Here is a 19,234-nt window from a genome sequence, read left to right on the forward strand (position 1 = left end):
AAGTTTGTTTCCCCACCTTTCATAAACTCTATATCCATGTCATTCAAGAAGGACTAAAAGTACGCTTAAATGTAACAAGTACATAGGCTTTATTCTTTCAGAGAATTACAATTAACACTTAATTGTTTCTGTTGCAGAAATTAGTAACTCAACTCCCATTCAATATTTTTATTTAGTTAGAAAATAAAAGAAAGAGCTCTGTGTTTGTAATTTGGAACTATATTAACAAGTTTATTGCCCTGATTCTCTGTTCAGCTCACTGTTGCGATTCCACTGGTTCTTTAGAGATATTTGCAATTTACGCCACTGGATCAAAGAATAACACCAGGACCATTTTTAATAAACTAAAGCTCCAAATTTATTTTGGAATTAATAAAAATAGTTGTGCTAAAACAGAAGCATCCTTTGTTGTGGTATAAAATAAAATGGAAACATTTTTATATGCTGAATAGAAGTCCCTGGTTTTATTTTTTGTGTGCAAGTAGGGGTCTGAGCATTTCCTACTACCAGTGAAAGAACATTTAGGTAGGAGGATAACATTTGGATGCAAAGATCAGCAGCACATTGCCCCAAGAGCTAAGCAATAAACAAGCAAATAACACACCAAAGTATTTTCAGAAAATATTTTGGTTTACATTCTACTGCTTTCAACAGTTTGAATTGCTACAGACAACAATAGCGTGGTTGTTACATTTCACAATATCAAAACAGCATTTAGGCCTATGTCTGTGAGATTTACACTCGTGTAAAGCCAGACTCATCCCAGAGTGTTGGTAGAAACAACTGCCTTTATAAATTCAAGTGCGGGTTAAGTAATTGTCATCTATCAGTGCTGTAATTAGTATTTCTGGCATGCGCTCTGCAAGAGTGACATAGAAGTAAATGGGAGACAAAAAGTCTCTTATTTGGAAGGATAAATTTATAAATTGTATAGAAAATGAGCCAAATAATCTACACTATAGAAGATTGTTTAAGTTTATACAACATTTTTACTGGAAAAGGAACAATTCTAGACATTATGTATAGCTTTGTAGATAAGGTTTTGGATCAGTATTTGTTTGAGAATATATCTGAGAATATCTTGAGAATATATATTTTGTTTGAAGCCAATCGTTTAAGGTACCTTTTTTCACTTTCAGGCAACTAGGAGCAACATCAGCCTTTGGTTTGAGTAGATGGGCATTTGGTGTCTCCATGGCACTGAGCCTAAGCCAATACCGAGCATCAGTAACATCCCAGAAACAAAAGAACAAACAGTTTTCAAAGGGTTTAAGAGCTTACGTTTTCTGCCACATTAGCCAGGTCATAAAGCTTTTTGGTCTGCTCTGAGTATGGGACAGAAGTAGGTCATGCCTGCTCACAGCACTCTGTACCCTTAGCCTTACTATGCCTCAATTTTCCAAATGAGAAATAGGGTGAATAAGGAGTACTACCTTTAAATTTTAAAATATTTGTCACAGTTTGGTTTTGTCTGAATGCTTCTCTATTGCCCTGTACAACAGAACAGTTTTGTAGTTCTGAAACAGAAATTATAGAAATAGTAATAAAGGACATTTCAAAGACTTTGAGACTATGAACTGTAGTACATAATGATGAAGAATTTTAGCAGTTTGTGTTTCTCCTGTGAGTCATCTGGGAGTATCCACCATCACTGAATCAATGAATCCTCTATTATGTTTTATTTTCTCTAACAGTTCTTTATGCTGATTCAGTCTTCACAAACTGTATCTTTTTTGTGTTGATTCATGCACTAAAACACTTCCACAGATTCAACTTTCTTACTTATCTCTACAAGAAATCTGGTTCCATTCTTTTTATTTTAGTCAGGACAAGAAGAGAAGGAAGAAGAATCTGATTTTCTTGTTTATTTTGAAGCAGTAACAGATATAGTCAAATCCATAAAGCCCCTCCTCAGCGAGAGCTCCAGGGACTTCTGAGTTTCATTTTCTTATAAAATTCCAGAGTCATTGGATTTTGTTCATGTACAATCAACTACAGGAACAGGACCATGATATCTGTTGACTGTTAATGTTAGACAAAAAAATGGTAAACATACCTTTCTGCTTCTCTTTCTCATAATGTTTTTCCTTATTGTATCAAAAAAAACCTCTTCTCCAAGGCAGACTTCTCCATTTTAAAGGTTAACTACTGTTTTAGCTATAGGTAAGATACCTGCTTCTCCGAAAATGTTCTGGGAAACATAGTGAAGATAATCAGTGCATTGTGGAAAACATAGGAAACAGTTTTTATACCACATTTACAAAATTTAAGTCCATACTTCTTCATCACATTGAATTTTAGACAACATCGGCTTTCATAACGGTTGAAAATAAATTGAAAGAAAAGTAAGAATCTTCAAGTCAGAGGAATTTTTTGGATTTCATTAGTCTTCTGCAAGTCTAAGCAAATGCACCATTTTATAAAACCTGTTGCCTAGATAATAAATTATTCCTATGGGCAGATGTGAACATGGAAAAAAAGGATGTTTTGAGCTTGCCAAGACTGTAGAAGGGCTGGATTAATCTGAGTATAGTCAGACTATTAGTCTCGAATACTGTGTTCAGTTTTGGGCCCCTCACTACAAGAAGGATGTCGAGGTGCTGGAGCATGTCCAGAGAAGGACAACGAGGCTGGTGAGGGGTCTGGAGAACAAGTCTTATGAGGAGCAGCTGAGGGAACTGGGACTGTTTAGCCTGGAGAAGAGGAGGCTGAGGGGAGACCTCATCGCTCTCTACAACTACCTGCAAGGAGGTTGTAGCGAGGTGGGTGTCGGTCTCTTCTCCCAAGTAACTAGGGATAAGACGAGAGGAAATGGCCTTCAAGTTGCGCCAGGGGAGGTTTAGATTGGACGTGAGGAAAAATGTCTTTACTGAAAGAGTGGTGAAACATTGGAACAGGCTGCCCAGGGAAGTGGTTGAGTCCCCATCCCTGAAGGTATTTAAAAGACATGCATATGCGGCACTTAGGGTCATGGTTTAGTGGGCATGGTGGTGTTGGGTCGACGGTTGGACTTCATGATCTTAGAGGTCTTTTCCAACCTTAATGATTCTATGATTCTATGATTCCATGAGTAATGTGGGTACAAGGTGTTAGAAACTCTCTTGATACTGCCAAGGGGAGAATGAACAGTCTTCTTAACACTCTTGGACATGTGACAAACCATAAAATCAGTACTTCTTGCAGGGAAGAATAAATATATAAACCAGTGATAACGAATAGTGAGCTGGACATTTTGTAATTAATTGGATAGACAACTATTTGTGACTCCAAAAATGCTACCATCTTACCTAGCAGACTGTAAATCCATATTGTTATTGTCATTAACACAGGAAAGAATATCTACTGGCCAGAGCACATCTAAATAATCAAACCCCAGAAATATAAAAAAGCTGCAAAATCTATGTTCTGCTTACTCAGACTGTAAGAAACACCTCCCAAGTATCTCAGTTATTCTCCATTTCTGATGTAGTAGAGACAAGGATAGGTTTTACTATGAATTCTCCCTTTCCTCTCTGATCTCTGTGACTAATTATTATCATACATAGAGCTAATGAATTATTTGCTTGGAATTTAATCCTTGTCTTAAAAGCCTGTGCAAACTGGTGCAAGTTTACAAGCTAATTCACTGGTTCCTCACTATTAGATGGACAGTTCATACAAACATGTTTCAGTTCAGAAGTGTTTGTATTCCGCCTGTTCTTTCTGTTTATCTTTTGTGTAATTTGCAACATATTCCTAGGAAGCGCATTTCTTCATGCTATTACTATATACTGCTTGGGTGATTGAGTTTCTTCTGAGGCAGAAGGTAAATAAGATTAAGTCACAAAGAGCTAGCTATTAGTTTTGTGCAAATACCTTTGCATGAATATAGGTACAGCTAAATATGTGAACAGGGAGACTCTGAATGAATGTTCACAAATGTGTTTGGAAGTATATCACAAAGCATAAGCAAAAGGCAAAGACAAAGCCACAAGACAAGATACAGAAATAATTCCCTCTCAGATTTCATTAGAGGAGGAATTTTTTGGTACATATGTTACAGAGGCTAAATGTCTATCAGACGTGGACAAAAGGAAAGTTACCTTTCTTCTTCTTCTGTAGTAAACCTTTCTGATGTTCATGACAGGTGAGAGGTTTCAAATAATTTATGTCAAAGTAGCTGGGAAAATAATCTGACTATAAATAGCCATAAAAAGAAATACATTCGAGTACATTCTCCATATGTAATGTATATATTTTTTATTAAAATTTGTTCATAGATTTCTACATATTTCATATGCATAATGTAAGAAGATAGAGAAGCTGATACTAATGAATTCTAGTTCTGGAAGTAGAATTTCAAGTGCTAGGAAACTGGTAAGATGAAAAAAGCATAGAAAGGCAAAAATATTACTAGGATGTTTCAAAGGAATAGTATATTAAGATAAAAAGAAATCCTAATGATAGTGTTTATTCATTATAAGATAAAAAAACAGTATAAATATAAGCAATAATACAGAAAAAATATACGTGTTCAGCAAACATTTCTGTTTTGACTTTGGAAAAATGCCAGACAATTATGAGGATATGGTTAATGAAGAAATACTTTCCATTTCAGCAATGGGAAATATGTTTAAAAGGAGCTTATTATGATATCTTGAATTTTTTTCTTTTTAATCACCATGTCTGGATAACTGACAATTTTAAGAGACATAGATAAATTGTATTCTATATTATCAGGCCCTGCTGCTTCTTCCCGTCAAGGGAAGCTGTTATGTTTACTTTGCCCATATTGCAGTGTTTGTCCCTATTATCATGTTTCTATACCAATGTTGATATTTTCAGAAGGCTGCTCAGTCAATGTATGACTAATTCCCTTCTTCTTCACCTTGAATAGTAAAAATCAACTACAAACATTTAGTAAAGGTAGTGGCAGATTCTCCATCACTTAACTGATTATAATAAACATTGAAAGTTCTATGACCTGTTCTGGTAAGGAGAATTTTTTCACCTGACAATCTGTGAATAACACAGCCTTGGTTATTACCTGATTCTGGTTCTGTCCACATCTGGGTGAATCTTCTCTTTAAAAGCAAATTTATTAATTTTTTTCTGCTAGAAAATATTTTCCATACTTATGTGTTACTGTTGTAGAACTGCTGGTAGGTAGCTGCAAGGTAATGGGATATCACTGCTATGGGATCCTCTTTTATAAAATCTGTAGGAACATGGCATAGTTGGGGCCAAGTGGTGTACATACAATCCACTCTGAGCCTGTCTCCTATAGAGGAATTAGCCTGTGTACAATTTCCACCAATAGCTATAGCTATACATAGCTTTTGCATTGAACGGGACAGAGGAAATGTGGTTGATAGTGTTATGACCTCTATCAGAGCCAGGCAGTTGAGCTTGTCTTTGGTTTGTGTCTGTGCAGCTGGAAGCTTACATGAGTCCCAGTCACAAATCAGTGCATGATGTAAATCATGAGCATTATAACATTTCGTTGACCTTTTTCTTCTGAAGCTTAATGTGGTGGTAGTTTCATTTTATATTGTCTTGACCTTATTCAAGCTATGGCCTCAGGCATTAAGAAATCCTCAGGCTTTTAAAGAAGGTAGGCAGAGAAAAACACCATATATTCTCCCATTGAGCTGTTCTACAAACAGATTAACTTGCAGCCGCATGGGAAACACTGGCTTCAGAATCCCACCATCATTCCAGCCCATTTGAAGCAGTCACCTTCTCACCATCCAAGAGTGAAGCTGTCTCATTTAGAAGACCTTAAGAGAAAGGAACACAAAAGAGTGCTTTAGTATTAGAAATGATGTGAAGTTTGTTTTCCAAGAGTGCTTTCCAAACTATACCACACTACTATTCATTAACATTTATGCTTACCAGTACTAATACTGTTTTATAAAACACATAAGTTACTCACAATGAGGCCTAACATTGTTAATTTTGCCTGGGCTCCATTTTGTGTATGGCTGATCTTAGGAGAGGCTGTTGTGGTTAAGAAGCATCCATCAGACTCACTGTAAATCTCTTTGTAGGCTCTGATTTAATCATCTGCAATAGCAGAGATTATAGTCCCAATTCAAATCTTCTACACACTACAATTTTAGAGTACAATGGCATTTTTTTTTATTTCCTTCACTAGATGTTTTATATAGAGCTTTCCCTATATCTCTCCATACCATATGATTTAAAATGTATTGAAAGGAATGCAGTGGTAGAAGAAAATGTATAATTTATATACACTTTTGAAAAAAAAAGCTATGACTTGAAATTCAAAAGAGACATTGACAGCCCTTGTTGGCCTGCTTCCCTAGAATTACTTTCAGATCCATTTGCAATTTAAGCTTCTTTCAAGATGAAAACATGTCCACAACTTGTACAATACTCTACTAAGGGGTGTTTCATGTCAGAACATTATTTTTAGATTAAACATCACTCTGAATGTCATAGCATAGCAACACAAACAAAAAATAGGAAATAATAAAAGAAATAGTGTTGAAATAAAAACTGTGGTTTAAATTGTTCTTAGTTTTACCCCACACTGACTCCCTGACTGATCATTCTTCAACGTAACTTTCTCTAAGTAGAACAAATGGCAGGAGACCCCATTCAGCAGACAGAGGCTGTGGCATGCATGCAGTATAGTTGGTCAGAATTGGCACTACTGGGCTTCAGGGCTCTTTTGTATGTGTTAACGAACCAACCAGGAAACAGATTTTTGGTAGGACATACAAATCCATGGTTCTCATATGTAGAAAGATGGAGAGAATGCTGCCCATGGCCTCTGGCACTACTTATGATAATAGTGCGGTTCCATTATAGGCTTCATCCTAGGAGCCATAGACTTATTTCCTCTCTCCTGTACAAGCCCAGGAACTCAAAGCCATCATTCTCAAAAACAGGCTCTGCCCTGAGCATTAAAGAACTCTAACCAATGGTTAACATATTGTTCGGGCTTGAAATAGATGGGCAGCACAGGGGGTGCCACCTGCTATTAAATCTTAGCTTCTTGATAGCACCATAACAGCTGCTAGTGTTGGCTCTGACACAGTAGAAGAAGAGGAAGAGGAGGAAAGAATAAGCTTCTAATACCTCTAGTGTTTGTATTCAGTGCATAATTGGTCTTCTTGACCAGCAGCCAGCACTGATGCTATGCTATTCTGTGGGAGGTGTTCTTCTGATGAATGGTACTCCAGTGACTTTGGAAGGCAGTATTTTCTCTACTAAGAAGATCATTAACTCTGTCAGGTCTGCTAGTCTGCCTTTGGCAGTGGACAGGAACATGATTTCCAAAGGAGAATAATATACATTTAGTATAAAAATCATTTGAGGGCTGGAGAGTTTGTGTTAGAGAGAATGACTGCAAGACAAACAGGTAAATAAAGGTTGAGCTTTACTGTTTAACAAGAGAGGGGAGCAGGAAGTAGGAGAGCATATACTGCTGCTTGCAAGGTGAAATCAAAAGAAGGGGAACTTATATGTATAGGTATATAAATATACAGTTATATAAGTCATATAAAAGGAACGTAAGGATATGATTTTATTTATAGTGAAATTTCTGAAAGAGAAATTAGCTCTAATTTCAGGATAGCAGTTACTAGTGACTCTCATGTACCCAGATAGTGTTTGTGAAAGCCTTCTCACTCAACATGCTAGAAATAATGTAGCACAAACACCCCACTCTCAACTCCAGCCCAGGTTTCCCTGCTCCCACACTTTGCCCTCATAAACCCAGTTACTTCCGAAGTCTGAAATCTTTCCTCAGGTTTCCTGTTGGAGAAGCTGCTAGTCACTTCTTGCTTGTCCACATCTAGGTATCACTGCTCCTGCAGTCAGGCAGCTCACTTTTAGTGTCCTGTGTCCCTCTTCTATCTTCAGAGATGAAGCTTCCTCTTGTCTCTCCCAGAGGGTTTAGGTCTTCATCTCTCCATATTCCAAAACACTTCATTTAAGAAAGACTTCAGGAAAATATGATAGCTGGTTTGTAAGTTCTTTAAAACCTTCAGCTCAGTCTGTGGCAGAGTTATAAAACTGTCAATTTTAAAAAAAAAAATCAGCTTCCATATTCTACTCCCTCAGTTTCCTCAGCAGTGAATTTCAAAGGATGATTACTTGCTGCACTAATAATTGTTTCCATTGATATGCTCTGAATCAAAAAAAGAATGTCAAAACTTTTACAGAAGCATTAGCCTACTTCCTCTGTCTGAAATAGCATAAGATCCAGCAAAACAATCTTTCAATAGCAAAAACTGTGGAAGGAACTCGTTTGATTAATTAAGCCAAACAAATTTCTCATAGTGCTAGAATAACTCAGTCCCTGAATAACTCAATCCCTCAGTAGAACAGGAGGATCTCAACTTGGAAATACTTACTGAATTTGATGTAGATGAGGCCATCGTTTCTAGTTTTACTCTTCCAAGAAATCATTTGCCACTTTTGGAGAAGAGCTGTAAGACCTAGAATCATAGAATCATAGAATCATTAAGGTTGGAAAAGACCTCTAAGATCATCGAGTCCAACATATCTTCTAAAACCACAGTTCACAAAGAAACATAAAAGAAGGCAATCAACTTTGCCCAAGGTTAAGAGTAGATTCAGAAAAGAGCTGTAATTAGTTACTTAGAAAGTACTTAATATTTAGAAAAACTTTTAATCTCCCTGACATGCATTAAAAGCTCCAAAAATTGGAAACTGAAATTGACGATGTTCAAACTGTTCAAAATGCACTCCTGTAGTTAAATGCTACAACAGATTGTTGAGAAATTCTAAGAAATCTTCAGCATCAGCTTTTAAGTCAGGATGAGATGTTTTTCTGGGAGACGGTTTCTTCTTCAGTCGCAAACTTGCTGACATAGGCAGCAAGAGCCATTTAGTGATATTCCTTTGATTGCATTAAAAAGGGGGCAGATGAGGGGATTATGGTGGTCTTCTCGGTCCTTAAAAACCTTGACAATAAAAATCGAATGAAAGGTAGCAGCAAACTAGCTTTTATAAGAGTTGCAACTTTTCTGTTATTCTTGTGTTTAAACCTCAGCTTTGATATGGACAATTAGTCAGATAGCAAGTTTAGAAGAAAATATTTAATCAAGGTATGAAATGAATATTTTACATTATAAAACTTGTATTCTTTTCTCGATGTCAAAGCAATTCTGTCCTGATGGTCTGTTCAGGAACTACTATTGACATATATTTTCTGATGTATTCAAATGAAAAAACCCCACTCAAATATGCCCAGAAAGCAGAGAATTTAAATAAAAACCTGTTTTTCTTATTTCTTTTTTCTTTCACTTGAAAAGTACATTTACAGTGCAGGGTAATTCACTATTTTTAGTGCCTGCATTAATGTGGTCAATATGGTCAATGAATATTTTTTCATTTTAGACAAAAAATGTTTGTGTGTAATTTTTTTCATCTCTTTCTAGAAATATGCAGTAGTTCCATAAAGGGTGAAAAAAAAGATTATTGGTTTTATAGCTTCTTAAAAGGAAAGTAAATTTGTGAGAGAAAACTTCAAAAACTGACAACTAAGTTGAAAAAACCCCACACCTATCAAACAGCGATTTCCAAGTACTAATTTAGGCACACTGGTGATGTGCAGAGTCTTTAAGAAACTGTGGGGATCTGTTTAGTCTCATGTTCTTGACTGGTAAATTGCATTAAATTTCAGGGAAGTTACATATTCTTTCTTTCTATTATAATTCTTCTGATTTGTTTTTGATAAAAAATGACATCTGCAAGAATGTGTCTGAGAGGAAAGGCAGTTCATAGGAGCTGCACCAAATTGTCACCTATTATGCGTGTAAATCTAAGCTAGACTGCGGATAACAGTTTGGATCTGCAAGAGAAACAGGAGGATGCTGGAAAGTAGAAGGGCTATACACGAATGTATTTATCTGGGTTCTACTAATAGTTACAGACTTAAAAGTACTAAAAAATATTAGTGTTGATTATGTATTTCATAGCTCATCTTAGTCGTTCAGCCGCAGGTAAGTGCTTTGTTTTAAACATCCCTCAAATGTTATTTGCTTGCTGCATCCTTGATTTTTGCCTTCTGTGTTAATTTTGTAAATGAATGTTGTACTATATTTAGTTGGGACCTTCAGTAGGATCTTTCAAGCTCTCTAATCTATTTACTTTTCTACAATCTTATCTAAGGGAAATCTTAATTGACATAGCTATACGAATGACTCAACAAAGTGGTAGCTAAACCACAGTCCACAGATTGCTTTGGACTTAATTCTCACAGTACTTGACTCTGTAATCAAAACAGCTATTGGTGTACCTTGCAAAAGCAAAGTTACTGCAAATGCTGTGTATTTGGGCTAGATTTTGAGGACAATGATTCCTTCCACTAATAACTCTATCTGGTATCTTAATTGGTAAGTAAATGAATAAAAGATGTGTTTATTGCTGTGTAATTGACTTGTTTGTTTTCCCTGCTATCACTGATTTATTTTGGAGAGGGGAAGGGGACAAGTCTTTGAATTAATTTATATCCCTCCTACAATTGAAAGGTCATCTGTTTTTAGGAATTGGACCTACTACCTGCATATTTCCTCAAAATGCAGGCAAAAGTACAGAAAACTGGAAATATCATAGTAAGGTCAAATGTGGTGTGATAGTGTTTCTCTAAATTGTTCAAATTAGCCAGCTATGTACTTAAGTGACTTATCATCAAAAAGCAAAGAACATGGCCTGTTTCTTGAAATGTTTTTAAAATTTGCCTTGTGCTAATGAAAACACTTGTTGCATTTGGTCCAAATTTTGGGAAATTGTTCATTTAGTTTCAGTTTCTAGCAAATCTGGTTGTTCTAGGGCTGTATTCACATCAAGGGCTAAACATAAAAAATAGGAACAGCAGCAACTTAACTGGCTTTTTTTTTTTTTTTTTTTTTGAACAATGATTTTGTTATGGAGTACTGTCTCCACTTCTAATAAATAACACTCATTTCTTATCCTATGCCTATAACACATGACAGAATATCACTGTCAAGGCCTGTTGTAATACCCAGCTAGTCGCCCCAGCCAGTCAACAGAGCAGAGTAGTTTGCAAATAAAGAACATTTGTCTGAATGACATATTTCTGAATGAGAATGGCTTTGTTTTGCAGAGAGTTTGGCCGCTGGAAAGTAAGCAATCTTGCTGTTGAAAGAAGAAATTTCCTTGGCTCCCCACTGCCACTTGCCCCTGAATTCTTCCGTAACATAAGGCTACTCGGACGCCGCCCGACCCTTCAACAGATCACAGAAAACCTTATCAAGAAATATGGGACACATTTCCTACTATCAGCTACCTTGGGAGGTAGGGTTAATGCTTGGAAACATTGTGCATGAGTTTGGCATGACTGAACTAAAAGTGTTGGTCACAACTGATTTCTCTGTAAATCTGTGGTGCTCCCTTCTCAGATCAGCTGGGCTGAGCAGCTCTCCCTGGACTGGACTTTAAAGCATGGGAGCAGGTTTTACCTACAAGCCTCATGGCTCCTTCTTCTTCTGGTGTTAAACTTTGCTTTATTGATTCTGTGTAAACAGTTTCAGGGACAAAAAGATCAGAAATCCCTTTGCTAAGACTGAGGTACTTTCCCCTAGTTCCTGGTGTGAGTGCTTCTGGTCTTTTGGGGATGTTTCTCTGCACTAAGAGGTCGTTAAGGAGAGTGAAATTTTTTTCTGTAAGAGGCCTTTATAACATTTTACATAATAACAGATTACACAAGTATCTGGGTCCATTACAGTACTGCAGAGATGAAGCAAGAAAACCAGTAACAATTATTTCTAACAAATCTTTTCAGCTAGGGGACTTTTAAACTACTTTGACTGCTGGGAAGTCCCTATATTGTCACTCTACCCTTTTTAGGACTAGTGTCCACTTAACCAACGGGACTAAAAGTTTCAAAATGGGATGATGAGGCTTTGCCATGTGATTCCTATTAACTTAATGGAATCTGCATCTCTAAATCTCCACAGACTCATTTGGAAAGGGTAGCCTGATGTGTAATTGGGATCTAGTCACCAAATGGATTGAAGAAATCCAGTGAAGAGGCCTAATGTTCAAGAGAGAGCAAAAATTGTTCCGAATGAAGGATAATTAGTGCCTGTGATTATCCATCTGGGCATTACAAAATGAACTGACATTTTAGAAATGCAGTTTTATCCCTTGGTGAGTGATTATATTAAAGATAATTCTGGTGATTGAGTATCCTTCCAGCAGGACAGTTTTGTCAAAATCCTTTATTCACCTGAGGAATGGTTCTCTTTAATACATTTTGTAACTGAATTCTAACCATACATTAATGAAATGACAGCCTTCCTATTCTCTTCTGGCTGATATCTGATATCTATAACAACTGAAATGGCTCACAGTAGCTCCATTTTGGAAAAGACCATTCTCGAAACAAGGTGAATTTCTGTCTCACTGTAGTAGTTATACAGTACAGTTATAATAACTGTATCTATTATATGTTTAAATAACAGTAGTTATTTAAAATAATAAAGAACTAATTCCTATCATTATTTTGGGAACTAGTGCTTCTACAGTAAATCCATCACCATTAGAATTTTAAGAACAAATTACATATGTTGACCAGCAATTTGGAATAAAATTCACGGAATTTCTTTTAATTATTCAGGATATTTATGCCATGCAAAAAAATACACTTTTTATGAATGACCAAATATTTTCTTGTGTATACAGCACATAACATATCTGAACAGTAAACTTAACTGTAGAAGAGAAAGAAAATGTTTCTTAAAATATAAAGCATAATAATTAAAGATTTGGCTGCAGCATGTGTCCAGCAAGTGCAAGGGTTATCCAATGGTAAAAAATATTTTTTATGTTTATTAACTATTTACTAATTATTAAATAACATAACTTTCAGTACTAACAGCCATATGATGAAATTAATTTTCAAGTTGAAATTGGACCTAACAACTTAGGGAAAACAGTCTAACACAAGCATAGCTGCTCTTTAAAAGTACAAAGCACCAGTATCACACTGATCACAAAAGAGCTACAAACTTGACACATTTTAGGAAGTATGACCCTAAGTAAAAACTAAAACTTAACTTAGTTGTCTTTTGAAGACAATTGAAAATTGTAGCTTAAACATTCAATATTCTCCCCAAAGCCTAGGGATTTGCTGCAGGGAAACTGGCACAGGGTACCCTTTTCTTATCTCTCTTCAGACCACCTCACAAAGGCCCTAAAATGCAGTAGCTGCCACATACTTGCAAAAATTTTCCACTCACAGGGAGACAGTGTTGACTTCTGGGCTCTGTCAATGCTTAATGAAGTCAAAGGGAATTTTTGTATTAACTTTGATGGGTTTTGATTGAGGTCCCTAGCCTCAATTTTTAGGCATGTTTTCAAGCACACCTGCTGCCTTCCATTATCATTGGATGGGTGCTGAATACTTCAAAAAATTAGTTCAATTAAAATAATTACAGGGAATTAGTAATTTCTAAGAATGCTTTCATGAGGTAGCTAATTACCCTATATTTTCCTTTATGTGTTAGTTCTCATTTTTGGACTAGATTGAATGGGGATTCCCAGAGATGTTTGTCCACACTTTATTAACATGTAATTAGATTGTTTCTTTCAGTAATGTATTCATACTTTCCCTTTAATTACAAATTGTTTTGTTCTGAAAGATTTGTCACTTATGTAGCTCCTTAAAAGCAGAAGACCAAACTGAGTGTGCATAGTACTTTTATTTAATTAATACCCAATCATCTGTATTCATGGACATAAAGGAAAGTTTGGCAAATGAGCGATCCTGTGGTAAGATTTGTGTGCCTCTGTGACCATTTGGCTTTCATGAATATCCCTTTTTGACTATACAGGGAACTCTTGCACATGGTTGGTTGTGATATGTTCCCAAGTCTTTGTTCACAAACACAGAAATATACACCTCAAGGGCAGTCTGAAATGAGAACTTAGGGAAGTTCTATTTTTCTTGCTGCCACAACATAATGTAGAAAATAACATTTCTCACTGCTTCTATTTCTTATGGAAATTTTATCTTCTTGTGACATAAGCCAAATGTCCATAATGAGCAGCTTCAAGCTGTATGATAGAAGGATCCTATGCACAGCAAACACTGGATTGAGAAGTGGGTTCATGGGTGAGCTCACATACCTGTGCACAGGAGTAACTTCTCCTTCTGCATTGACTGTCTGAGGTGTTAAATCTGCAGAAAAAGGAGAGCTGTGGCTGCTAATTTTTGTTAAATTTTGTGCACAAATGGGGATGCTGTGTTGGGCTGGGCCATCACTAGGAAGTGAGGAGGTTTTCTCCACTCCTCTAGGACAACACATATCCTGTTTGCATTAGCACAATTACAAATTTATACAGCCCAGTCAACACTGACCAGAACAGCTTTAGGGGAAAGGCAAGAGAGGAGTCATACAAGGGAACTCCATCCCTGAAGATGAGAGAAGACTCTACTGGACAAGTCCCTGAGCATCTCATTTAATTAGAGTTGCTTTGAGTAAGGGATTGGACTAGATGACCACCAGAAGTCCCTTCCAGCCTTAATTACTTTCTGACTCTATGAAATGTATTTTTAAATTCTTTATCAGCTTTTAACTAGCAGTTCCAAAAAGCAAAGATTCTCCTTTGAATGAGAGACAATACACAGTGTTCCTTTTTCTCCTTTTGTTCTACATTTATACTTTTTTCTTTTGCTTGCATACAGAATGATGTAATGAAGGTCCAGCTTGCTGAATATACAAGAGCATTAGCTGCTGTACACTTTAATGTTTTACAAAAAATAGTGGGTTGCAGTGGGCTTCAGAACTGGAAGTTATTGTGAAGCCTAGTGCACTACTGTGTAGTAAGTGTAGGAGGATGAAAATATCAGTGGGTCCCATTTTAAAAGGCATTCATTTTAATGGTCTTCTTACATACAGATGTAAAGGCTACTCAGCAAACCAATAGACTTGGTGATGAGGAAATTACAGATAACTAACATACTACATTGAAAAGATAGACCCGTGTTCCAGACATTTGGGTGACGTGAGTCTGATTCAGGTGCTTTGCAAGGTGAAGATAATGAACTTTGCAAATGAGTCCTCCTTGCATCTGAAAACATGGTAGCTGTTCTGAATAAACAAATTTGCAGGAGGTTGCCAAGGCTTCTTGTGAAACTTAGAACCTTTTTAGGCAATTGGCCAAATAGTAATCTCAAATGTTTGAGACTGATTTATTTTTGCTGTTATTGTCTGTCATAACTGCTCAAAGTGTTCATTACTAGACCAGCAATACATTCACCTCTCTGGGTCAGAAAATATCCCTTGATAATGTTGAAAGCTTTGAGAATCAAAAGAAAAAAAGGTAGTTTTATATTTAAAACAGACAATCTTAATGGGCATCAGCAGATCAGCTTAACCCCAACCTCTTGTCATTCTCCTCTCCAGTCATTACAGTTCTGCAAGTGTGTTTGATAGTTACACCTTTACTATTCTATGCACTGAATAAAGAGGGTCAGATTTTCTGCCCCTGATTAATAGTCCTCTTGAGCAGTATATTACTCTGCATACAGAGATGGGAGAAATTGTCAGGTGGTGTAAACCAGTGATTCTCAATGAATTCTGAAGGATTAATATTCATTTACACTAACTGCTGATATGACCTTTGTATTCTATAACACTTCTTTCAAGGTAAGATACAAAGTATTGGCAAATAAGGGAGGGAGAGTCCAGTCCTAAATGACTGATGTGAGAAAGAAACTTGAAAATTTAGCATCAGACTTGCAAATGCTACACACACACCCCTCCCCCATTATGTAAATTTTCCAGCATTTAATATTATGGATGCTAAGAGGAAGAAAAAATCACAAAAATATATTATCTTTCTTTTCTCTCACCATCTACTCAATGAAGACAAATTTCAAATCCTAAAACAGGTGGTATGTATAGAATTAACATGCACTGTTATTCACTTGAACCACAGAAATTATACTACATCTGGCCTAGCATTAATTTATATACTTTTTGAACCTGTGCACTTCCATCAGCATCTGCTTAAGTTTGGAAAAATGACCTGATAAAACCCTAACGGTACAATCTGTGATCCATACATGAATAGATTTTCCACTAGTGCTAAACTATTTTTTATAACAAAGGCATATTTTTTTTTTCTTTTTTTCATTTTTCACTATAATGCGTTACAGCTGTTGTAGCCAAGTTATTCTATTTAATCAGAAACTTTTGAGGATTTCATAGGCCGAAGACCTTTATGCCTTTGTAAGATAGATACATATATGTGTATGAAGACAGCGCTCTAAATAGGTAACTGTGGATGATGCTTAGATATATCTGCCTTCAAGTGTTATCCTTTTATTACTGTTTCCTCACTTTCTGACATGAAGTGATGGGAAATGCTTGGATCACTGCTTTTTCCTACCACTACCGAGTCTACAGATGAAAATATGAAACATCAAGGCATATGATCCTTTTATCATTACAAAGATGTGGGTACCGGAAAACAATAAATAATTGAGGCAGAAAATAGCACTAAGTATTTAAATCATATGAATACGTATTATTATGTGTAACAATATATTGACTCCTTCAATAGATGGTTATATTTAGTTACAGTTGTTACAGCATTACTCCAATTCTACCATGTCAATGATGGTGATTTGCATTTTTTATTTAAATAATTCCTAAAGATATTCTTAAGATGCACACAAAATTAATTTCTAATTTCTGAATGACATTTATAAACTGGTGTTTAGGAGTCTTATATCTAAATGGCCACAGATGGATTATGAGTCTAGGTAAATTCCTATGCACATATTTTATTTCATACTTTTATTTTTTGAAAACCAACATGTAGAATATTTTTCTCAACTCAAGAGTTTAACTTATAAATACAAATCCTGGAAAATATGTTCATATAAATCTAGAAAGAATTAAATATATAGGCTAAGTTAAAAGCTTGCAAATTCCAGGGCTCATGGGGACATTAGTATATATTGTGCCAAGGTCAGTCTGTAGTGTGAATGTCAGTCTTCATCTCCCCCGATGAATATCTGTCAGTGACAGCAGCTACATGGTAATAAAGCATCAGTGTAGTGACTCTGCTAATTTCTTGAACCAATCATTGGATTATGTGGTGTTGTTTTGTGAACATTACCAAATGTTTTTATGTTAATTCTTTTAAACCTGAGAAAGTGAAGTTAACTGACTCTTGAATTTGGTGAAGTAGAGAGAAAACTGCTTTCAGAGCTTGCGGAAAGCACAGCTGTGTGGATCCAATGCTGAATAACCATGTTTTCTTAGTATTCACTCTCATTAATCCTTTCCAGTTCTTAAATTTCACGACCTTGAATAGTTTTCTAAATCACATTTGGTTTTTAGCTAATGCTTGGATGTCTTCCTAGCCTATTTCATGGTGGCAGACTGTAACCAGTAAAAAAACCAAGATTCATCCATGTTTCAAATGTGACAGAAGAGTCTCTTTTGGCATGGGTTTAATTGTCTCTAAATTAACTCAAATTGTCTTCCACAAATTAAATATGAGCTGGTGATGTTACTTTACAAACCTCTGAGTTCTGGGTGTGAAAGGGAGCCCTGTTACAACTCGGCAGTGGCATGGATGCCTGAGTTCCAACGTATGGGGGAGTTTTCTGGTTTTTAATCCACTTTTTCTAGCAAGTGCTAAATCAGCTCTGACAGATGAAAAAAATTCAGAATCTGTGGGATGTTTTTTGAACAGCAAATATTTTTGAAACCTACCTGATTGCACCTGGTATTAGCATAATGCCTGAGAATACCAGTGATGAACTAGGACCCACTTGTTTGAGATGCTGTACAAGGACAATGCAGAGATTCAAGGAGAAAGATCTTCCTTCACGTTTACACCAAAGGCCACATCACTCTAGCTGTGTGCCTTCACTCAACCTTGGGAGGTGTAATCTGATGTGATCTGAGTCAAAGTAAGCATTCAAAATCATTTCAACCCAGTTACAGAGCATGAAAAACAAAACTTATCTGTCAAGGAGCAGGGATGGAGACTGCAGGGCTGGGGATATTAGGGGATCCTGCCTGCCAAAACACACCCACCAGCAACTGCCACGGCAAGCATGAGATCAAATAGGACTAGGATAATAGGATGATGGGATAACTGTGAGGGGGTTCAAAGGTTATTTTCCTGACATTTTCTAATCAAAACAAAACAACACAACACACAACACTGTCCTTTTTCAAGCTATTTTTTTTTTTAAAATTGGAGTTTTATTACAGTTCTGCTCTCCACCCCCTGGAGAACAAAAATTTTGATGGGAGAAAAATAAACAAATTCTGTTTTAATAATAAAACTTATGAGAATTCTGTTGAAATAGAAGCAGTCCCACCATCTCTACTAATAAATAATACAGATCAATGAAAAGAGTTTACACCAGAGCAAGGTGGGGTGGTATACTGGCTAATGAAACACAAAGAACCTCAAATTTTTTTTTTTTTTTTTCTCCACTTTCCAGAGATACTAGCTAAGACCTCTGGAAAAGGGGAAAAATTGAGAGAGATCTTCTAGTAAAATTTTGCACCTTATTTGCGCAGCCTGAACTGGTAACTGATACAGTATTTACCCCTGTGAGTTCTGTTCTTGTCTGCTCTGGTACGACTGTGTCTTTATAGCTCCACAAACAGCTGCACAAAGCCCATGGCCCCTGGCTCAAATCTCAGCCCACTCCATTGCTTTTCATTTCAGAAACATCTTTCATACTAGCTAGAGTCACAAGGCAGGTTTTGAAAAGGCAAGTTTTATTGCATAAATCATAGTTGAATGCCAACAATGCTGGAACCTAGACAAGGTTTTGATGGCAAATTTCTCTCAAAGTACAAGTCATTAGACTTTGCTGTGCTTTCCCAGTTCTCCACTTGTGGCAGTTGGTGTGGATGCAGCATGGTGTGAATAATGGCCCACCTAGCCACAGGACTGGCACCACCTCACATCAGGGTAGTGTAGCAAAATGCAGTGCACAAGTCTGAGCTAATGTAACGTGCTCGTGCCTGCCCTGCCAAGCAACCCTAGTCTACTTTGCAGGAAGTTTTGGCAGCGGTTAAATAAAATGCAAACCTATGTCTACTTATTACAGCAGAAAGATTAGGTAACTAGATGGGGAAATCCTGTTACTTACAGAGGCTGCTTTAGTTCCTGATTCTTTGGAGTTGAGGTAATTAATCCCTGCTTTGAAGACTGCATGGACAGAAAAATGACCCATTACGAAACTGTA

At 36.5% G+C, this 19,234-nt stretch overlaps 1 protein-coding gene across 4 annotated transcripts in view; it reads left to right on the plus strand.

Annotated features, from left to right (window-relative positions):
* BRINP3 (BMP/retinoic acid inducible neural specific 3) overlaps positions 1–19,234 on the plus strand; it is a 237,929-nt gene that overhangs the window by 123,093 nt on the left and 95,602 nt on the right. For all 4 annotated transcript variants that reach the window (XM_076339543.1, XM_076339542.1, XM_076339544.1 and 1 more), the window contains one exon: positions 11,105–11,295. In XM_076339543.1, the coding sequence (XP_076195658.1) occupies positions 11,105–11,295 (191 nt within the window). The remainder of the gene's footprint in view (positions 1–11,104; positions 11,296–19,234) is intronic.

This window comes from Aptenodytes patagonicus, chromosome 5 (assembly GCF_965638725.1).
Source record: "Aptenodytes patagonicus chromosome 5, bAptPat1.pri.cur, whole genome shotgun sequence".
Classification (NCBI taxonomy): domain Eukaryota; kingdom Metazoa; phylum Chordata; class Aves; order Sphenisciformes; family Spheniscidae; genus Aptenodytes; species Aptenodytes patagonicus.